This window comes from Rana temporaria, chromosome 1 (genome assembly GCF_905171775.1).
Source record: "Rana temporaria chromosome 1, aRanTem1.1, whole genome shotgun sequence".
NCBI lineage: Eukaryota > Metazoa > Chordata > Amphibia > Anura > Ranidae > Rana > Rana temporaria.
This window is the reverse complement of record NC_053489.1, coordinates 557,251,261-557,275,709: the sequence shown is the minus strand read 5'-3', so window position 1 is coordinate 557,275,709 and position 24,449 is coordinate 557,251,261. Positions and strand designations below refer to the sequence as shown.

At 40.7% G+C, this 24,449-nt stretch overlaps 1 protein-coding gene across 2 annotated transcripts in view; it reads right to left on the bottom strand.

The window, feature by feature from the left end:
• TENM3 (teneurin transmembrane protein 3) overlaps window positions 1-24,449 on the bottom strand; it is a 1,530,681-nt gene that overhangs the window by 880,986 nt on the left and 625,246 nt on the right. For both annotated transcript variants that reach the window (XM_040333815.1, XM_040333823.1), the window contains exon 6: window positions 3,656-3,706. In XM_040333815.1, coding sequence (XP_040189749.1) covers window positions 3,656-3,706 — 51 coding nt within the window. The remainder of the gene's footprint in view (window positions 1-3,655; window positions 3,707-24,449) is intronic.

Below are 24,449 nucleotides of genomic sequence, written 5' to 3'. Positions count from 1 at the left end.
CCAATCGAGTGCAAGGAATATAAAAAAAAAAACATTTTTGTTTGCACATGATTGGATGGTGGAAAGTAGCAGAGCTTTATCACATTTACTAAGTTCTGGGGAAAATTAGTGCAACTGTACTTGCACATTCTATTTGCCTTTAGTAAATCAGCCCCATTGTGTACTTGTGTTTGACTATATTAAAGAGAATGGGCAGAAAGACATTTACGCGAAATAAACTATGACCAAACTCCTTGTCATGTAAGACTTTTTAATTTTAACCTTGACCTATAAGAACACATTAGGCCTTAGGCGTCAATTCAAATGCATGCAAATGGAACGTGTGGAACCAGGCACACCCTAAGAGGCAGCTGTTGGGGGCTTCAGACATCAAACAACTCTCATAATTTGGAAGTGTGTCAGTGGCACCCTTTCCTGAAACATTATATTGCTAGATTGTAAAAAGTCATTGCGCCAAAGACCAAGACCGAGGTTCAGGCCAGGATCAAGTAAAAAGACGAAGACACAGAAAACAACAGTCTTGTCAGTGAAGTAATAAATGAATAAAACTGAGGGAAAAACAAGAGGAAGTAAAGAGCTGTCAGCGCGTGAGAAAAATGACTTAGCTAGCGAAAAAAAAAAAAAATTATGCAAAGCTTTTAGATAAATGGATATTGCATAACCATTTGGCCAATAGTAAGACTAACTGTAGTGCTCATTAAAATGTTGTGTTGCAGCTGCCTTTAAACAAATGACAAGATTCTCAAGAACAATCCTTTAAAAGTGGCAAATCATTACATACACAGTTATCTTTGCAAATGTAATCCTTTTATCTCAGATGCCATGTTAAAAATAACAGCTTCTAGAACAAAGAACATTTACAATTCTGCACAAATGCTGAACAGTATTAATGGTTAGTTTTATGTTTCTTAACCTATAGTAAGCCTTTATTAACCTCAACTAACCTTTATTTATATGAGATTCCAACGTGTTCACTTTTGGTGTTCATGATGCTTTCTACGTAAGTTAAAGGGAATAAATGTGTATTTCCAGTGGAAACATATTTGACTGTATAATTGCAGTGTTTTCCTTAAAGTCATTTTGATGTGACTTTTTCATTTTGACATACTTGCTCTTTTATATTTTTTGTATTATATAAAATGTAAAAATGTTTATATTAGCCACTAGAGCATGGGTCTTCAAACTACGGCCCTCCAGTTGTTCAGGAACTACAATTCCCATCATTCCTAGTAATGTCTGTGAATGTCGGTGTGTTACAATGCCTCATGGGATGTGTAGTTCTGCAACAGCTGGAGGGCCGTAGTTTGAGGATCCCTGCACTAGAGGCAAAACATTTTAGCCAATTCAATTCTTAACTGCTTAACAATCATTATTTTACATAAATGTTTTATATGTTTTACAAAAATAAACCAACATATCCTAACAAAATCAGAGAAACCCCCCAACCCCCAAACAATTTCCCCAATAGCGGGGTTATCCATACAAAAAAATGTATAACAATTACAAACAGATGCAGATAGAGATTGATTGATTTGACTATTAAGACATAACACGTTGTTACTTGTGCCTATTAGGAGTAAGTATCAGAATAATACAGACATATTTCTAAGAACATACAGTGGGGATAGAAAAGAATCACCCCTTTTAAAATAACCACATTTTGTTGCTTTGCAGTCTGAAATGAAGACAGACACATTTTTTTTTCTTCCAGCTGTATTTACTAGTGCAACTTATAACATAAGTCTGGGCTCTAAATAGGCCATGCAAGGACATTCACCCTTGTTTCCTTCAACCACTGTGTGGTCATTTTTGCTATATGCCTTGGGTCATTGTCATGTTGGAAGGTAAACCTTTTTCCCATTAACAACTTTTTGGCAGAGGGCAGCAGATTTTCCTCAGGAATTTGATGGAATTTTGCCCCATCCATTTTTCTTCTGTCCTAACGAGTGCTCCAGTCCCTACTGCTGAGAAACACCCCCGTAACAGCATAATACCACCTCCATGCTTTACTGTAGGAAAGGTGATATTTGGATGATGTGCTGTATTGGATTTTCGTGAGACATATTGTTTGTTGTTGAGGCCAATTAATTCAATTTTAGTCACATCTGACCACCTTAAACACACCTTGAAGAGGCCACATGGAAAAAGGTGTTATGGTCGGTGGTTGAAAGAGAAAAAGGTGAATGTCCTTGCGTGGCTTAGTCAGATCCCAGACTTAAACCCCATTTCAAAACTGTGGAATGACTTGAAGACTGCAGTCCACAAACAGTCACTATCAAATTAAACTGAACTTGAGAAGTTCTGCAAAGAAGGGTGGGCAAATATTGCAAAGTCTAGATGTGCAAAGTTAATAGAGACATATCCCAACAGACTAAAGGCTGCAATTAAAGTAAAAGGTGATTCAACAAAATACTGACATCAAGGGGTGATCCCTTTTCCAACTCAGTCATTCTGTTTTTTGTTTTGTTATTTTTTTCCTGACAGGTTGGTGATATATCTTTCACTTGAATGTTATAAGTTGCACTAGTAAATACAGCTGGATACAACACACGTTTTCTGTCACTCAATAAGACCCATATAAAAGAGACTGGTACCATAAAACCACCCTTGTCCTGGTGTGGGTAAGAAGGATGCAATGGAGCATACTCACCATAATAAAAGGTGCAAGTAGATTTACCTTAACATAGTAATCTATCTAGTATTAGTACTGTAGGTGCTACACCTGGGGTACTATGCCAGTCTTCTCATAATTTAACAATCTTTTGTTTAAAGTCTAATCCCTCTAGGGTTGGGATCTCCAAACTACAACGTTCCAGCTGTTGCGGAACTACTTGTCCCATGAGGCATTGTAAAACTCTGACATTCACAGACATGACTAAGCATGATGGGATTTGTAGTTCCTGAACAACTAGATGGCCATAGTTTGGAGACCTCTGCTCTAGGGCATAGGGTAAATCTACATCTTGTGCAGGTGATATTCTTAAATCCACAGAATAACTAATATTGTCAACAATATCACATAAGCAGATTGCCATGACTTTGTATTAATAATCAATATCCTAATGTATTGTCGCATATAAAAACATATATTAAAAACAAAAACTGTTGTATGCATTGTTTTATGTCACCCCACTTCATGTCCCGCTTCTCCTAAAAATGTTGGCTGAAGTTAGGCTTCAACCATCATATGGCCTTTTCTATTCCTTTCTCCCTCCAAGTGTCACAAAATATTACACATACATCTCAAGCCTCGTACACACGACCGAAAAACTTGACGGGCGAAAAACATCGTTTTCCCCGTCGAGTTCCTTGTTAGGCTGTCGAGAAACTCGACAAGCCAATTTTCTCCATTCCCGTCAAGGAAATAGAGAACATGCTCTCTTTTTGGCTCGTCGAGTTTCTCGACAGTTTCCTTGACGAAAATGTGCACACGACCGGTTTCCTCGGCAAACAAATATCTCCCAGCAAGGTTCTTGCTGGTTTTTGCCGAGAAACTCGGTCATGTGTACGAGGCTTCAGTGGACTGATGTCGTTTCTGCAGTTTCTGTTCTGTTCTACTAATTCAATCTTGTAGGTCCATATGCAGTCTGGAAAGGACCCCATCTTAATAAAAAAGCCTACACTGCATGGAAATGCCTGACATGGTATAACTTACTTGTAATCCTCAAGGTGTCTTTTGCCTGAGAAACACAGAAAGATGACGGTTCTATAATCAGAGGAAGAAAAAACAAACATTTTTAAAAGGGTCATACGTGGCACGCCAGGCCCATGTGTTATCTTTGCTACATCACTGAGTGATATTCTACTACAGTGTTCATTTTACATTTTAGACAGTATTATGAAGAAACAGTAAAAAATAAAAAATAAATTACTACTGACATTTTAATAACTAAACTGTATTCTGCTTGTACTTAGAAAATTAGACCTTTAACCCATTTCTAGATCTAGACACAGCAAGTAGGTCTTTATTATGTACAAAGCCTCAAGCCCCGACTTCCTGGATCATAGCATTTCTGCCTTTCTATTCTATGCCGTTAAGCTCTATTTATAAATATATTCCCATCGTACTTATAGTTAGCACATAAAAAAAATGAGGTCATTTGTTTAATATAGTGTGTTTGGCAGTCCCAAATCAATATTACAATATATTTGTTTTTTTTTTTTTTCTGCCCGAGGCAAAAAATTCAGCGGTATGCCCCATCACCTCCAGTTAATTAACAATACACAAGGTGTGTGGGCTGCCAGGTTGTATCACAAAAACAACTGTAACGGCTGCATATGTTTTTATGACTTGATGTTCGTTCCACTCATTTCTCTAAAAAAAAAAAATTCTAGATTCAAGGCATGAAAACAAGATGTTTGTACAGAAAGTAAATTTCGCTCTGAGCCTTTGCATCCAACCACATTGTTATATTAATAACAGATACATCAGCTGCTATACAGGAGTGCCTTGCAACAGGATTATTGATTTATGACTTGTTACACATCATGGGGTTAAACAGATGCAATAATTCCTTGCCACCATCAGCCTGGAGAAAAGACCTCTCTCATTTTGATCGAGCCACAGTGTAATTAAAACATGATGAGCCCTGGAATTAAGCACCAGGCATTGAATTCAAGTCTACTGATCTCTAACATATGCTGTGAATATGGTCTATGGAAAGCAAGGTGGGGTATATATGTAGCACAAATGTGTTAAAATATTTACATAACGCTACTGATTAATAACGCAGAACATATTTTTTTGTTCAGAAGTGCTCGGAGGTATAATACATTTTAAAAGAAACAACGGGAGATACTTGTTTATGAGTAAAGATAATCTTGTGATACTTATTTGTTTATCTTTAAAGTTTCATTACACACGGAGGCAGAAAACAAGTAAATTGTAACTTCTATTATAGCTACTACTATACTTTACTCTGATATGGATTTTGGTGTGGATTGTGGACCAGATCCATAAAGTCTAGGAATAAAAGAAATGTTCAATCTAGAACTTTGCTACAAGTTTTTCACACACCAAAAATAAAATGGGAAAGTGCACAGACCCATAGTAACCAATAATGGATTGTTGCTCGCACTTCCCCAATGCTTAGATGCAGTGTGAACTTTGATTTTTCAACAAATGTACTTTGCATGTAATTAAAAGGGTTGTAAAGGTAATTTATTTTTTCCCTAAATAGCTTCCTTTACCTTAGTGCAGTCCTCCTTCACTTACCTCATCCTTCCATTTTGCTTTTAAATGTCCTTATTTCTTCTGAGAAATCCTCACTTCCTGTTCTTCTGTCTGTAATTCCACACAGTAATGCAAGGCTTTCTCCCCGGTGTGAAGAAAGCCTCTTGAGGGGGCGAGCAGGATTGTCAGGACGCCCACTAACACACAGCTCCTTTCTCTACCTGCAAAGTAGAGAGTGTCCTGACACTCCTGCTCGCCCCCTCCCTCTCAAGAGGCTTTCTCCACACCAGGGAGAAAGCCTTGCATTATGGTGTGTAGTTACAGACTAGTTTAGAGTTAGACGGGAGATCTGGTGCTAGAAATATTGCTTTTTAAAAACATTTCTTGTTTAACTTTATTGCTGTCAAAGCGAAGGAATAACTTGTGATAATTGGGGCAGTGACAGGGCCTGTTTATGGAGAGATCAAGGATCTTTTAGACCCCTGATCTCTCCCCTGCCCTCCAAGGCAACTGATCAAACACAAACTGGTACCAGCCAGGTAAACACAGAATTAAAACCAGAAGTGACGTAGGTGTAGGTGAGCAGAACAGCTGTGATAACTGTGGGTGAGCAGAACATCTGTGATAATTTTAGCTAAAAATAAGCATCAGGGCCATGCTCGATTCCCCCTGTCATCAATGACTACGGAGCTATTGTGTTTTCCTGGCGGGGTGGTGCAGGGGACGCTGTCCCTGCTGGGAGAACACAGTTATTACTGCTAGTGGCTATAATACATAATATATATAATATAACACAACATGCTAGTTGTACCCAAGTCGTACATCAATCGACTTGGGTACAATAAGCCTGCCCACAGATCCTTGGACAGTCTCTGCTGAACCAGCCGAGATTCAAACCATTTTTGGCCAGGTTAAGGATGTATTTCACTGTTCTTCCCTCAAGCCTGTGGCTCGAAGCACCTGTACTGTGTGACTATCATCATGATGATAACGATGATCACATTTGGCTGCTCCCTGCTGTATATTTGAACATAGGCGATCAGGGCATGGGGAAAGGTGTATGTGCTATCATGACTGCACCTTTCTTGAGATATGCTGCTGCTGGCAAACCCACTGTGCACACTGCTGGGCTGGCTGCTGAGTGGATGGGCATCACATGCTGCCTCTGCCTGCACTGATCATTTCTAGCCAGGCTGCCCTAAGCCTGCCAGTCTGCCAGCAATTTTCTTCTGCCTGATTCCCTCAGTAGGTAAAGCAGTGTGCAAGGCAAGGCAAGCCAAATCAATCTACCAGGCCAGCAACAGGACTTAGAGAGCCGGAACTTCTCATCAAATGCGGCAAAGGATAGTGTGTAAGTCCGCAGGTGAGCCAAAAAATTAAAAAAATCTACAGTCCACCTCTGGATGAACTGACGAGGCCCAGGAAATATGTTTAGCTGGGAGCCATGGTGGGAAACAGTATGTATACACTGACTGTGAGTGACTGTACACATCCTACAAGCCTGAAGCTGCCATCCATGTGACGGGGCCCAGGCCCACTACAAGAGGCCCAGTGATACCTCCTTATCGGCAACACTGACTCAGATAAGGCATCCTCAGATTACTTCTACAACTAAAATAGAGAACAACAAGGCTGGCTTAAAGTAGACATGTGCAGACTGGAATATTTTGTTTCGTTTTTTCGTTTTCGTTTGAAAAATAAATTTATTTAGTTACTCCCGAAAATCGTTTTGATTTATTTCGTTTTTCGTTGGGGAATAGCTTTCGTCCGAAAATCCAATAATACTTGGTTTCTGTCGAATGGTCAAAAGAATATTCGCCGGAACGTCGAATCTTTGTTGGTTTCTGTCTAATGGTCAAAAAAATATTCGACGGAACGTCAAATCGTACATTTCCGTTCGAATATTCCGCCTACAAGAATTCTAATGTTGTATGACTAGTAATAATGTCGAATCTATTCTCTATAATGTCGAATCTATTTTCTCATAAATCGAAATCTATTCTCTGTAATGTCGAATCTATTATTTCTATAGTGTTGAATCTTTTCTCTATAATGTCGAATCTTTTCTCTATGATGTCGAATCTTTTCCCTATAATGTCGAATCTCTCTATATCGAATTTTTACCGCAACGAAAATAAAGCATTTTTTATGTCGGATCTTTCGGTTTTCGTTTCTTGCACTTTCGTTATCGTTTGTTAAAACGATAACGAAAAAAACAGATTTTCGGACGAAAATGCATTCTAACGAAAACGAATGCACATGTCTAGCTTAAAGTGAATTTTTAATTTTGTAGATAAATTGATAAAGGCCGCTATATGTTTGTTATGTTTTTCTATTTACACAGCATACCTAATTTTTTTTTTTTTTTTTATATTTCTTACCTTTTAGATGTTTCTGAGAAGAAGTTGTCATGGCTGACTGCAAGGATATCTCAGCTAGCTCAGTGTGATCTGTCCCAATAACTAGTCTGGAGACTACCAGAGTCCAGTTCTCATAAATTTCTAATAGAGTAACCCAGTTCCTGAACCTTTAAACTTTTGTTAAGACAGTGTTCAACTTGTTTAAAGTGCTGCACTAACTGTTGGCGCTATATAAATCTTGTATTATAATAATAATAGTAAAACGGAAGAGATACCTGCCTCCAAACCAAGGTAATTATGGTAAACAGAGCAACAAAGGGGATTGGGAAGAAATTCCAGAAAAGAGCATCTAAAAAAAGGAAAGCAATGCAATTTTAATTTTTTTGTTAAACTTTGCTATGTGAATGGAGACATGTACCAAATATAAGTAGATATCCCAATTTAGATGCAAAAGTGGAAATACCCTTAAAATAAACCTATACTGACTACTAAATACAGTGGGGAAAATAAATATTTGACCCTGCAGATTTTGTAAGTTTGCCCACTTACAAAGAAATGAAGGGTCTTTAACTTTTGTCATAGGTGTATTTTAAATGATAGAGACTGAAAATCCAGAAAAAAACACATGATACATGAGTTGCAGTTCAGTGAGTAAAATAAGTATTTGATCCGCAAGAAAAACATGACTTAGTACTTGGTGAAGAATCCCTTATTGGCAAGCACAGAGGTAAGAAGTTTCTTGTAGTTAGTGATCAGGTTTGCACATCTTTCAGGAGGGATTTTGGTCCACTCTCCACAGATCGTCTCTAAACCCTTAAGGTTTATTGGCTGTCACTTGGCCTGGCTAGGCCACTCCATGACTTTAATGTGCTTCTTCTTGAGCCACCCCTTTGTTTTCTTGGCGGTATGTTTTGGGTCATTGTCATGCTGAAAGATCCATCCACGACCCATCTTCAATGTTCTATCTGAGGGAAGAAGGTTCTCATCCAACATTTTACAATACTTTTTTTCCCTCAATATGGCAAAGTCAGTTTGTACCTTTAGCAGAGAAACAGCCCCAAAGTATAAAGTTTCCACCTCCATGCTTGACTGTAGGGATGGTGTTTGTAGGGTCATAGTCAGCATTTTTCTTCCTCCAAACAGGGCGAGTCCCCCTCCTCAAGAAGGCACATGTACAGTCATGCCAATGAACATCTAAATGATTCAGAGAAGGATTAGGAGGAAGTGCTGTGGTCAGATGAGACCAAAATTGAGCTCTTTGGAATTATCTCGACTCACCATGTTTGGAGGAGGGAAAATGCTGACTATGACCCTAAAAACACCAAACCCCACACTCAAGTACGAAACATGATACTTTGGGGCCTTTTCTCTCCTAAAGGTACAGGCCAACTTTGCTGTATTGAGGAGCCAATGGACGGGGCCATGTATTGTAAAATCTTGGATGAGAACCTTCTTCCCTCAGCCAGAACACAGTAGATGGGTTGTGGATGGGTCTTCCAGCATTACAATGACCCAAAACATACTGCCAAGGCAACAAAAGAGTGGCTCAAGAAGACGCACATTAAGGTCATGGAGTGGCCTAGCCAATCTCCAGACCATAATCCTATAGAAAATTTATGGAGGGAGCTGAAACTTGGAGTTGCCAAGAGACAGCAAAGAAACCTTAAGGATTTAGAGAAGATCTGTAAAGAAGAGTGGACCAAAATCCCTCCTGAGATGTGTGCAGAACTGGTAACCAACTACAAGAAACGTCTTACCTCTGTGCTTGCCAACAAGGGTTTCTCCACTAAGTACTAAGTCATGTTTTGCTTGGGGATCAAACACTTATTTTACTCACTGAACTGAAACTCAATTTATAACATTTATTTGATGTGTTTTGTGAATTGTTGGTGTATATTCTGTCTCTATCATTTAAAATACACCTATGATAAAAATGGTAGACCCTTACTTTCTTTGTAAGTGGGCAAACTTACAAAATCTGCAGGGGAGCAAATAATTATTTCTCCCACTGTAATGACAGTGTCTTTAGCAGGCATCCTAAGGTGTCTATAGCAAGCTCTGCAGCAGCGCTGAAAACAGTGCGTTTGTGAGGATCAAACAGTCAGTTTAGTGAGATGATTTAAATGGTAGTGCTGAGTGCTCCTTTCACCAAAAGAGGGGGATGTTCACCACGTGGGGGGATACCCGATCCCCTTTGGGGATTAAACTCACCAGAGCCCAAGAGTATATCAGCATACATAGGGCAATATTGCTTTCAAAAGGTTTAATCCGTAAAAAAAAAACCCTAATACATATATCCGTACCCAAAATACATTTTAATCAGGACGCCCTCAGAAGAAGTCCAATACAGACGAAACGTCAGGGCGTTCCTCCACAGCACTAGGAACCGGATGTGATGCGTGCGCTCCAAAGAAGAGAACCAGAAGGACAATAGAAACCGGAGCTTACTTACGGCTGTCCTCAGGGTGAAATTCGTGAGCAACATCGCACTGTTTTACTATTTGCCTGATTAAAATGTATTTTGGGTACGGATATATGTATTAGGGTTTTTTTTTTACGGATTAAACCTTTTGAAAGCAATATTGCCCTATGTACATTTTCTCAATTTCCACATATGCACACGAGTTTGGGATACCACACACTGTGACAACATTGATGGGAGAGATCGGAGGAGAATTTGAATGTTTATGCTGATATACTCTTGGGTGAGTTTAATCCCCAAAGGGGATCAGGCATCCCCCCACGTGGTGAACATCCCCCTCTTTTGGTGAAAGGAGCACTCAGCACTACCATTTAAATCATTCAATAATCTGACTGTTTGATCCTCATAAACGCACTGTTTGCAGCGCTGCTGCAGAGCTTGCTATAGACTCTATTGGAGCCTGTTTCTTTTTCTGCTTTGTTTTTACATGTGTTTTAACCTTTAAGCAGCTGCTCTGGATCTATTTGACATTTTATGCCAACAATTTCTGTTTACTTGTCTTAGTGACATTTGGTGGTACTTAGGTAGGGCCCGCCATCAGTACCCATTTGGTGTATCCTAAGGTGTCTGTTCTTACTTGTACAGCACTGTCTATCATTTCTATTCTGCCACTTCAGCACCATGATAAACCTATATTCCCAGTTATAATGTACACACACATATAACATTCTCTCCCCTATAATAATGGTCATAAGGTAATTCAGCTTTTCAATCTATTTTCCTCTAATATAACTTTTACAGTTTTTAGAATCGTATTACTGTAAGACTTGACCTTTTAATAAGATTTTTCTACGTTTAATTGCATGTCACAGGAAAAGTGCAGTGTATCTTCAGTGAGCACTTAAGCCAGGTACACATGTATTGCAAGTCAGCAGCAGGAACCTTCTCTCTGTTTGACAGCCAGTTTCTGTTGAAAGATCTGGAAATCCAACATTCGATCAGCATGTATTTTCAGGTGAGGGGGAGCAGTCCCCGCAGTCTGAATACAAAGGCACAGAGGGAGAGATCCCTGCATTCACATCCCGTGTACGGATTCTGGGATCTGTCAGCATTGGGAGAAGAAGCAGTAAAGCACAAGCAGAAAAGGGTTAAAGGCAATGTATAATGTTTAAAAAGTCTTAAGGTCTCATATAAAAACAATCGTTTTTATGTAAATAATCTTGTCAATGTGTGTTAATGTTTTACACTCTATTTTTTTCTGTGTATGATTTGTAATTATATATTTAAATGGGGACAGCCACATTTGCTCATTACATACAAGAACACAGTTGTCAGTGTATTTTTTCTTTTATTTTTTTCTACAATCATTTTTTTATTCTTTTTTTTTATTATTCTTTATTATTTTTTTGTTTTTTTTCAGCCCTGTTGGGGGGCTTTGGTGAGATATCAGGGGTCTTAACAGACCTCTGACATCTCCCCTTTGAGACAGAGAAAGGGACTATGGACACGTGTTCCTCTGTCCCTTTCGCAGCAGCATCAGCTGCGCTGAAAATGAATGGAGTGAAGACAGCGTCTTCTCTTCATTCATAAACTAAAACATTGTAATCACAGTTTACGATGTTTCAGTTATGTGAATGGACCGAGTCAGTGATCACTGACTCTGTCCATTCGGAACCATAAAGAGCCGGATTTACCGGCTCCTACCCCGCTCTCCATCCTGACAGTTCCAGGGGGTGGAGGAGGAGCACGGAAGGGGAGAGAAACACAGAGGAATACACGGAGGAATACATGGAGGAATACACGGCGGGAATACATGGCGGGAATACACGGCGGGAATACACAGAGGAATACACGACGGGAATACATGGCGGAATACACGGCGGGAATACACGACGGGAATACATGGAGGAATACACGGCGGGAATACATGGCGGGAATACACGGAGGAATACACGGCGGGAATACACGGAGGAATACACGACGGGAATACATGGCGGAATACACGGCGGGAATACACAACGGGAATACACGGCAGGAATACATGGCGGGATACACGCCGGAATACACTATATAGCGGTGATTGGTGCATGTAACTTCCCCATGCACTGATCACCCCTGACAGTACAAGTATCGGGTGAAGCATCGGGAGCTTGGTATCGGTATCGGTATCAACCCTAGTTAAAACCCATCCACCCTGCTGTAGAACATGTGTGTTAGGCTGTTGGTAAGAGGTTAAGAACATAAGATTAAGGCCCCTTTCACACTGGGGCGGGAGGTGCGGAACACGCTATACCGTCGGAATTGCCGCTAGCGGTACGGTTTTAACCCCCGCTAGCAGCCGTAAAAGGGTAAATACCGCCGGCAATGCGCCTCTGCAGAGGCGCATTGCCGGCGGTATAGCCGTGGTGTCCCATTGTTTTCAATGCGAAGGAGCGGTAAACACAATGCTCCTTTCACCGCTCCAAAGATGCTGCTAGCAGGACTTTTGCAGCGGTCCCGCCAGCGCATCTCCTCAGTGTGAAAGCACTCGGGCTTTCACACTGAGACTGCAGGTCAGGACTTTTTCAGGCGGTATTTAGGCGCTTTTTTAGCGCTAAACCGCCTAAAAAACTCCTCAGTGTGAAAGGGATCTTAGGAAATCATTTGACAAAGACATATTTTTATTCAGATGAAAAAAAAAATCAAAAAAATGGGGACACTTGTATAAATCTATTGTAGAACATGTTTGTAGCACATTAATCTCCTAAATATTGCCTAAAGGTGGAGTTAGTGGTCAAAATAAATCATGGACTCTTCCAGCCTGACCCAAACAATCGGTGTGTGGTAATCGGTGTGTAAACACAGTGCAGATAAGCTGCAGAGGTAGTCTGCTAACAGGTAAAGTGGCCAGGCAGCAGCAGCAGCAGGGAGCAGGAAGATAGCATATTTTATCTTGCATGTTAGCCCTGTCTATTCATTATCTAGACAGTTTTATGACTGCCATGGATATCACAGCCTAAAAGATTCTTATGATGGATGGGGAGGCTAAGTTCAGAGATTCCATAGAGTTGGCTTGCATATCCCAAGCCCTCAACTCAGTCATTCATGCCGATGGCATTTTATCTTTGATTGATATACAAAGTAAACAACTGTGGAAGCCAGAGAGGAGATAATATTTCCCAGAGAAGTATGGGGTGACTTAGTAAATTACCCACCACAATTCCTTGTGACTTGTGGTAACAGTAAAAATGAATAAATGGAAACAAATAAAGCCCGTTCTGCTGCTTTATTGCTATAGTAGTATTCGGAAACATGTAGATAGAATGCTACCAGAGAAAACACACACAAGCAATGCAGACCCTCGCCTACTTACTAGGCACATACCACACAATTTCCAGGACAAGTAATACCCTCTCAGTAAAGATGGAAACATCAAACAGCCCTTGTAGCTAAGGTGATATTAAGGTCATATTTACACTTCCGAACAGACCCAACACCAATTAAATGAGAGAACCTCAGCATGGGTTACTGGCAATTAGCTGTAGGAGGCAGCCCCATTGAAAGCAATGAGAGATATTAGGCTCCCCCAGCTAATCACAGCAGCTCTCATTTAATTGCTCATGTAGTGATCACATGAGAGTGATTGGCCTGGGATGCAGACTGTCTGCGTGTAGGGATGATCACTCGCAGGTGGTCACTGCATCAGGTTATCCAAGTGGCTGTGATTAGCTGTGGGAGCTGGCAGTCTCCCATTGCTTTTAATTGGGCTACTTCCCACAGCTAATTGCCAGGAAACCCTACCGGGGTTCACACATGTAATCAGTTTTGGGTCCCATTTGCAGGTGTAAAAGTGGCCTTAAGTAGACTTGTCATTGGAGAGATAAGGTGGCCGACATCTTCTGAAAATGCTAGTTGTCTGACTGTTATGCTGAATCTGTGGCTTTAAAACATTTAAAGTCACAGATAAGCAGAAGTTTGCACATTAGGCATATTGTCAGAATCTGCACATTTCTTCTGGTTCAGTGACTCAGCATATACAAGCTAGTGGGTCATCGTAAAAGACACACAAGTAGCAATTTCAGGAGGGGTCAACAGAGACAAGTTTCGGTTAACCACTTGCCGAACGCCGCATGACCATGTACATCGACAGAATGGCACGGGCAGGCAGATTGGCGTACAGGTACGTCCCTTTAAATCTGCCGCCCAGCGGGTGCGCAAGTGCCCGCTGCGTGCCTCGCAAGTGCGGCCATGGGTCCCGGGAACTCAATGTTCTCGGGAGGCCCACGATTGCGGTCCGCAAGGGCAGAACAGGGGAATGCCTTTGTAAACAAGGCATTCCCCTATTCTGCCTAGTGACACTGTTACTGATGACCATTCCCCGTGATCGGGAACGGTCATCAGTGACGTGTCAAATGTAGCCACGCCCCCTAACAGTAAGAATCACTCCCTAGGGAACACTTAACCACCTGCAGCACCACCTAGTGGTTAACCCCTTCACTTCCAGTGCCATTTTTACAGTAATCAGTGCTTTTTTATAGCACCGATCGCTGTAAAAATGACAATAGTCCCAAAATGGTGTCAAAAGTGTCTGATGTGTCCGCCATATTGTCGCAGTTACGATAAAAATCACTGATTGCCCCCATAACTAGTAAAAAAAAATATTATCAATAAAAATGCCATAAAACTATCCCCTATTTTGTAGAAGCTATAACTTTTGCGCAAACCAATCAATAAACGCTTATTGCGATTTTTTTAATCAAAAATATGTAGAAGAATACGTATCGGCCTAAACTGTGGGGAAAAAATGTTTTTTTATATATTTTTTGGGTATATTTATTAGCGCTCTTTTTTTGTTTATAATGCAAAAAAATTAAATCGCACCAAAAGAAAAGCGCCATTTGTGGGAAAAAAAGGACGTAAATTTTGTTTGGGAGCCACATCGCACAGCCGCGCTATTGTCAGTTAAAGCGATGAAGTGCCGAATCACAAACAGTGGCCTGGTCTTTGACCACCAAAATGGTCCGGGGCTGAAGCAGTTAAACAATCCCTGTTCTCTTAAAGGTAGGTAGGTATACCCACTAATTTCTTCCCATAGAAAATAATAGGGACTCTACTGCACAGCCTTTAAAAGGCTTGCAAAAGCACACTCATGTGTGACTATCAAACTTACCCATGACGGTGCATACAGCTTGGTACTATGCCATGTATGGTTCTAAGACAGGTTGTGAGATCTCCTTAACTGTATTTTGAGATTTTTAAAAGACTTGTGCATAGGTGTGCGCTAGTGTTGCCAACCTACAGATTGAAATTTACTGGCACGACACCCAAAATTTACTGGCGCAGCCACGTTTTTACTGGCATTTCACAAAAGTTACTAAATTACATTTTTAGGTGAACATTTCAGTATTTAGGCTACAAACAAGTACACTAGGCAAATAGCAATGTGATTTAAGGTAGATATTAAGGTAAAAAAAATATTTTTGTTATTTTCGATATAATAAGGGCAAATTATTTAGTCACATCACCCCCTGCCTCCATCTCCCTCTGCCACCAACACCCCCTGCCTTCACCCCCCTCTGCGGTGCCACAATCTCCCCCTGCCTCCAATCTCCCTCTGCCTCCAATCTCCCTCTGCCTCCAATCTCCCCCTGCCTCCAATCTCCCTCTGCCTCCAATCTCCCCCTGCCTCCAATCTCCCTCTGCCTCCAATCTACCCCAGGCCCCCTGCCTCCAATCACCCCCTGCCTCCATCGTCCCCTGCCTCCATCCCCCTCTGCGGTGACACCAACAACCCCTGTCTCCATCCCCCACCCTCTGCGGTGCCACCATCCCACTCTGCGGTGCCACCACAGCCATCATCACTCCCTCCCTCCAATCACCCCCTGCCTCCAATCTCCATGCGCAGTTCCAAGCCAAACCGATCTCGACTATTTATACTGGCACATTTTCGCAACCACGGACATTTACGAACCGGGGAAAAAGTGCCTGTTTTTACGAACTGTCCGTAAAAATACAGACGGTTGGCAACACTGGTGTGCGCAGCCCATTGCATTAGGGTGTGCACCACAAAGATCAAACACATATTCCTGTGTATGCGTATATATACTGATGGTGTCATTAGAGCAGTGGAGTGTGTCAGTAGGGTAGAAATTGGTGTCAGTAGGATAGTGGATGTTGTCAGTAGTATTTATTTTTATTATTTTATTTTGTATTCTTTTTACAATTGTATTTGTTTCATTTTTTTAAATAGGGGGAATGTGTGGCACATGGGGTGATTAGGGAGTGCCCAGGCACACCTGGCACACCCTGTGCGCACGCCTATGGACTTGTGGAAGTTTTTCCAGTAAATTAACAATATATAGAAGAAAATGAAATACTGGATACTTTTTAGTATTAACATACATAGAACAAATTAAATAATAAATAAATATCTGCAGCTCGGATATAAATGTTTTGGCCTATCAACCATTCTTATATTAGAATAGTTATCTATACATATTAAAATAATTCCTCCACTACTTTCTGAACCTCAGATTATGTTATGTGTTTGACTGTACTTATTAGGATGCTGGCAACTCTACAGTGACACTTAAAAATACACTAATGGGATCAGAGAGCAATATATTTCATGTATAATCTATTCCATATTTTTCCTTTCTGTAATTTTATTATAAGCCCTAAAGCATTATTACAAATGAGTGTTCATTAGTATTCATGATGCCATACTATTTGCACATGCATGTGCATGAAATATGCCCACTGCTAGATAATCAGATTTTTTTCCAACTTCCACAATTTAGTCAATACTCGTATGTTCACTCAGCTGCAGTGGCCTTGATCTGACACAAGTATGTGTAGGCTTGCATGCAACTGGGCTTTCCTATGAACTGCTTTCTAGTCTTTTCCAAATGGGCATATTTTACCAAATCTGTGCCATAGGCACACTTGCAAACCAAGGAAACAGTTATTGAGCTACACAAAGCCACAACGGAATAATCATCCTCACCCACCAAATGACTGTTACTTCCTTGACTGATTAAATATGAAAACCTACCCTGCTAAAAAAGAAACAAAAAAACAACAACTTTCCTCTTTTAAAGAGCTCCATATGCCAAATGCTATCCAGCATCTCTGGGTGTTTAATATAACATGTCCTCCTGCTGAACACTGTAGTTCCTCCTACCAACCCCAGCATCACTATAGGACACAGTAGGAATTAGCAAGAGAAACCACAGTAGCCAGCATAGAACATGCTAACCAAAACACCTAGAAGGCTGCATTCACACTTCAACGTTTTGAACGATGGGCAGATTTGCCGCGATTCTGCCCGCAATTTGAAAACGCCAATGTGTGAATGACTCACATTTAAGATTCCATTCATTTGAATGACACCTAAAATCGCAGTGCGGGTCTGCTGCGATTGTTGCACGATAAATCGTGCTGCAATCACGGAAACCCACACCGTGGGAAGCACGTCGCCCAAAAGTAGCTCCTGAACTCCGATTTATTGCGCGACAATAGCGACAGATCCACACCTTGATTTTAGGTGTCATTCAAAAGAATGGCATCTCAAATGTGAGTCCCGTGATTTGTCATTCAAACATCAGTGCTTTCAAATCACGGGCAGAATCGCAGCAAATCTACCCATGATTCAAAATGCTAAAGTGTTAATGCAACCTTAGATAGTAGTGTCTGGCGCTCTTCAAAAGAGCAAGGATTCAACACTGACCCCAGGAAAGATTCTTCTTCTTCTTCTTCTTTAAGCTAAGCAATTTTCTTAGTGCTGAGTATTATTTTAACAATTCACAGTTGATTTACCATGTAAAATGGAAAAAAAAAGAGTTTCTTTCTTGCCAAATTTTATTTTGTAAACATTTTTTCATTGCCTTCAACATATGGCTTTACCATATTGATTTTTGTCAATTTTTATTTACACCAATCAGCCAATACATTATGACCACCCACCGAAACCCGTTGTGGCATGGACTCCACTAGACCTCATTTGGTATCTGGCACCAAGCCATCAGCAGCAGATCTTTAATTTCTGTAAACTGCAAGGTGGGGCCTCCATGGATCAGACTTGCTTTTCCATCACATTCCACAGATGACTGATTTGATAATGATTTGGAGGCCAAGTCAGCACCCCAAACTCATTGTTGTGTTTCTCAAACCATTCTTGAAAGTATCAGACCAGGCCACCTTCTTTCATTGCTCCTGTGGTCCTGTTCTGATGCTCATATGATTTGGCTGTGGACACGGGTCAGCATTGGCACACTGACCAGTCTGCGGCTGAGGCCCCGTACACACGAGAGGATTTATCCGCGGATACGGTCCACTGGACCGTTTCCACGGATAAATCCTCTCGAGGATTTTGATCCGATGGAGTGTACTCACCATCGGATCGAAATCCGCGCCAAAATCCCATCGCGATGACGTGTCGTGCGTGCGCGACGCTGTCATATAAGGAATTCCACGCATGTGTCGAATCATTACGACGCATGCGGGGGATTGATTCGGACGGATTGATCCGGTGAGTCTGTACAGACCAGCGGATCAATCCGTTGGGATGGATTCAAGCGGATAGATTTGAAAGCATGTCTTCAAATTTTTATTCGCTGGAAATCCATCCCAGGGGATAAAAATCCGCGGAAACAGATCCGCTGGATCGTACACACCAGGGGATCTATCCGCTGGAGCCGGTCCGCGGATCAATTCCAGCGGATGGATCCTCTCGTGTGTATGGGGCCTAAGGGACCCAATACGCAACAAACTGCCTTGTTCTGACACCTTTCTATCGAAACCAGCATTAACTTTTTCAGCAATTTGAGTAACAGCTCTTCTATTGGGTCGGACTACATGGACCAGCCTTCGCTCCCCATGTGCATCAGTGAGCCCATGACTCTGTTGCTGGTTTGCCGGTTTTTACCTTTTTGGACCACTTTTGGTAGGTCTTAACCACAGTAAACTGGGAACGTCCCCAGCAGCAGTTTTAGAACTGCTCTGACTGTTACAATTTGGCCCTTGTCAAAGTCAATACAATACTTAGCCTGTCCATTTTTTCTGCTTTCAACAAATCCATTTCAGGGACAAAATGTTCACTTGCTGCCTAATATATCCCATCCACTTTCAGATGCCAATGTAATGAGATAATCAATGTTATTCACTATACCCGTCAGTGGTCATACTGTTATGGATGGTCAGTGTAAAATAAAGCAATGCCTGGTTCCCTAAAGGTATGCTAAGGTAACCACTATTTTATATACCATATCTTATATAAACCAAGCTTCTTTTGCAGGATGTAATACACAACACAGTAATTCTTTTGGTGTAAATGTACAAAATGAAAGTATTTGATTCTGTCTGCAGCATGTACTGACACCTAAGCCCTAATAAAATAAATATTCTGCACTTTGTGACCCACTTAGTGTCAGAATAGATCTTATTAGTTCCATAAGTGCTATCAGTCTTGTGGTGAGGAGGAAAGGGTGGTTTGCTGGTGGTTCAAGAGTGATACTTAGATATTTGGTCACTCGGTTGTGTGATTAAGAAGGGCTTGTGCAGAAAAGCCCCGAGCTTAAACATGCCACTCATTGAAGTACAAAGCAATATTCCTTGCCACTGCAAGACTGAACGTTTGGAGTGCTTACTGTTTTCAGGACACTTCAACTAAATCGCTTGATGATTATCACATACAACAATGCCAAAAACATTTAACGTCTTTAAAATATGAAGTGCTGGTTCAGAAACCGTATAAAACAAATCTTGAAATCTTGAAATGCAGCCGAGGCCAGCTATGAATCATCGGCAAATTAGTGCTATGCAAATCTCAAATAATCACATCATGATCAACTATCTGCTTCCTGAGTTGTTCTATAAACCTTGGAGAAATGGCTGCAACCAAACTGACCCTGATGTCGCCTTTAATAAACAAGATAAGTGCAAAAATGAAAGGAATGGGGATGTGTCTGGATTTTAGAACAGGCTTGCAAGACTCTTACAAGCTGTGCATTCACATTCCCCAGCCCACAGATCTGTTTACTCTTTCTGGCAAATTGCTGCTCTAACTAAACTGCCAAATAGTCTGATGAAAAATTGTCTGATGAAAAAAATATGTGACAGATATAGAATGTACCTAATTAATACAAGAAGCAGAATGAAGGGGAGGTCTACTGTAAACCACAGACACTAGAGATTGGTTGATGTACAGGTATGATCTGACTCTTGGGCATATATCATATGCATTTACCGGCCACTTTATTAGGCACACCTTGCTATTGCTAGTACTGGGTTTTGCCTTTAGAACTCCCTTAATTATTTGTGGAATAGATTCAACAAAGTGTTGGAAACATTCCTCAAAGGTTTTGGTCCATATTGACATGAAAGCATCACAGAGTTGCTGCAGATTTGTCAGCGGCACATCCATGATGCAAATCTAACAAAGGTGCTCCATCTCAGTGGTCATCAGCCCTGTCCTCAGGGCCCACTAACAGGCCAGGCTTTATGTATTACCTTAGGGAGATGTAGACTAGAATACTGCAATCACTGATCAGCAAATGATATCACCTGTGATGTATTTCAGTTATCTTGCAAACCTGGCCTGTTAGTGGGCCCTGAGGACAGGGTTGATGACCACAGCTCTGTCTGGTGAGTGTGAAGGCCATTGGAGTATATTGAACTCTTTGTCATGTTCAAGAAACCAGTTTGAGATGATTACAGCTTTGTGACATGGTGCATTACCCTGCTGGAAGTAGCCAACAAGATCAGAAACAATATTGAGGTAAGACAAGAGGTTTTAGAAAAACCACCCCTACACGTTTTACCAACATTTATTTTATTAACAATTACAGCATCAAATTCGGATCTGCTTTACCCTATGATTATTGTAAAAATGTCCGGGTCTGGCTACCAACGTGGAACATGAGTATGATTTGCACATCTTCATGCTCATAAACCAAACTCTGCTTATACTCTAGATCGGTTACTGATTTACTATGTACTCTCTAGTTTTGTTCACAATATTTTGATATTTTCATGCAACTGGACTCTAATTATGTTGTACACATTTACCAGTCATGTCCCCCGTTCCATTATTTTGACTTATTACATATTTATTAAAATCTAAATTTTAGTATGGAAAATACTGAGATTGATGAGCTTCTACTTTCAGTATTTTTGGTCACAGACCAGGGTTTGATGTCCTTTAACTTTGTTGACCTTCACAACTGTTCCAGATTAGATACTCTTTGAAGCAAGAAAGTTAAGGTGAAAGTCAGTTAACTAGTATTTTCTGGGGTAGGTTGTGATAGCAGCTGTCACATCATAACAGGTTTTTTAGACCCCCACCCCTCATAAAAAGCATGACCTTGAAGATTCCAAACATTAACAGATAGGGGAAAACGAAAAAGTATACTTACCTGTCACCCGAGCTCTCACCATAGAGCCTGGTGATATCCTAGCAAAGATGAGGATCCCAAATCTCATGAGCTGACACTCCAGCTGAAGTGTAAGGTACGTATACATGTAAAAGTGACAAGCCTATTGAAAAAATGGTAGTAATGTGTGTTTTTGTACAAAATAAACTTAGATTTATGTATAGTTTTAATTATTTCTGCAGCACAGTGGCTAAGAGGTTATCACGTATGTCTAGCAGCAATAGTCATTGGTTTGAAGCCCAACCATTGCACTACCTGCATGGAATTTGTATGTTATCCCGGTGCCTGCGTGGGTTTTCTCCTACACTCCAAAGACATGTTGGTAGGTTAATTGACTCCTGTCTAAATTGTCACTGGTATGTGTATGTATGAATGGGCATTGGGGACCTTAGATTGTAGCGGTCCTTGAGGGCAGGGACTGATGTGAAAGTATAATAATATATGTAAAGCGCTGCATAAATTGACAGTGCTATATAGGTACCTGTAATAAACAAATATATAAATAATTTCTGAAATGCCTCGTACACACAACCGTTTTTCTCGGCAGAAAAAAAAAAAAAAGTTTTTACCAACGGGATTCCTCTCAAGCCTGCCTTGCACACACATGTTCAGGCCAAATACCGCCCGTCCAAAGCGCGGTGATGTACACCACGTACAACTGGACTATAAAGGGGAAGTTCCATTCAAACGGCGCCACCCTTTGGGCTGCTTTTGCTAATCCTTGTGTTAGAGACGAATCGTGCTTTTCAGTCTTCATGTTTTTCCGTCCGTTACAGCGTGATGGATGTGCTATCTCCATTATAAACGCTAGTTTTACCAGGACGAGCGCTCCCGCATCATACTTGATTTTAAGCATGCATGTTTTTTTCCCCTCGGAAAAGCACACACACGACTGGTTTTCCCGATGGGAAAAAGTCCGCCGGCAATCCCAATGGGAAAAGAGATAGCTGGTTCTCTTTTTTTTCCGGCAGTTTTCTCATCGTGAAAACTGAGATGGAGCATACACATGGCCGGTTTTCCCAGCCAAAAGCTCTCATGGCAGTTTTCCAGATGGGAAAACCGGTCGTGTGTACAAGGCTTAAATGGAGGGGGTGGGAGGCTTTTTGATCCTCAGCTTACTCCTGTTTGAAAGGAACAGCCTCTCTGAAATAAAGATTGGTTAGCACTTGCCAGAGTCCATGAGGTCTGGTCTAAGCACCCATGATATTACTGGCATATACTCTACTGATGCTTCATGTAAGGAGTGACATTTTTATGATGGGTTCATTTTAAGTTTAGTGCTGTTATTATTTTGATATCTTTTCAGGCCTCTTCTTGATTATGTTTTTTAATGTTTCTACATATTTCTAGTTTGCTACCAATCAAATTGTATGAACAAATATGTTGTTGCATGTTCTATTTTGAAATCCATCATTTAAGATAAAATTCTGATTTAATCTTATTTCCCATGCAACAATATTATTAGGCTCACTTCTTAATTATACTTTCATAAGAATGTTTCCAGAGTGTTCCTGTATTTTATTTCCACACTTATATGAAATTCATTACTGATTTAGGTCTTTCTGCAGGCCTAGTTTTAGGACCCCTGTCAATCTTTAAAGAAATTCCTCTGAAATTGAATAAAGCTTTTAAATCAGTTGAGTTTATGTCTAAAAAGTGGAAGATATGGAAATATTAATGCGGCCTCTAGCAAGCATTTTGGTTCCTTCTAGTTGTGACCTTCTCATTCTGGATTTTACTGATCTGCTATGGGCAGTACCTTCCTCCCATCCTTCCTTCTCCTAATAGTATCTAATGGGCCTGTGTGTTCTATATTCCTAGGATACAGTAATGCTCAAGATTCCAAGGTCAGTGAATACATTTATATAGATAAGAAAAAGAACATAAATGCTTATTTTATTGCCACTTAACACACACACAGAACAAATCATGACAGTAAGGACAACGTGAACCTTTCCTCATAGAGATTATCCTGTATTTGTTAGCAGCGCTCAGTTATCACTTCATAGCATTATTACCAACACAGTCACATAATGCCATCATTAATCCCTATTCTTATTAGGAGCTTGAAAGGAAATTAACAATGTAATTTTAAATATATACACACAGTATATATATATATATATATATATATATATATATATATATATTCTCTCTCTCTGTGTATATATATATATATATATATATATATATATATACACACACACACATAGGTATATATATATAATCTATATATATTATCATATATACACACTATATTACCAAAAGTGTTTGGACATCTGCCTTTATACACACATTAACTTTAATGGCATCCCAGTCTCAGTCCGTAGGGTTCAATATTGAGTTGGCCCACCCTTTGCAGCTATAACAGCTTCAAATCTTCTAGGAAGGCTGTCCACAAGGTTTAGGAGTGTGTCTATGGGAATGTTTGACCATTCTTCTAGAAGCGCATTTGTGAGGTCAGGCATTGATGGGTACCAGAAGGCCTGGCTCACATTCTCTGCTCTAATTCATCCCAAAGATGTTCTGTCGGGTTGAGGTCAGGACTCTGTACAGGCCAGTCAAGTTCCTCCACCCCAAACTCGCTCATCCAGGTGTTTATGGACCTTGCTTTGTGCACTGGTGGATAGTCATGTTGGAAAAGGAAAGGACCATCCCCAAACTGTTCCCTCAAAGTTGGGAGCATGAAATTGTTCAAAATGTCTTGGTATGCTTATGCCTTAAGATTTCCCTTCACTGGAACTAGAGGGCCAAGCCCAACCCCTGAAAAACAACCCCACACCATAATTCCCCCGCTACCAAATGATTTGGACAAGTGTACAAAGCAAGGTCCATAAAGCCATGGATACGCAATTTTGGGACGGAGGAACTTGACCGGTCTGCACAGAGTCCAAACCTCAACCCAATAGAACACCTTTGGGATGAATTAGAGAGCACCTATCCTCTCAAATGCGCTTCTGGAAGAATGGTCAAACATTCCCATAGACACACTCCTAAACCTTGTGGACAGCCTCCCCAGAAGAGTTGAAGCTGTTATAGCTGCAACGGGTGGACCAACTCAATATTGAATGATACGGACTAAG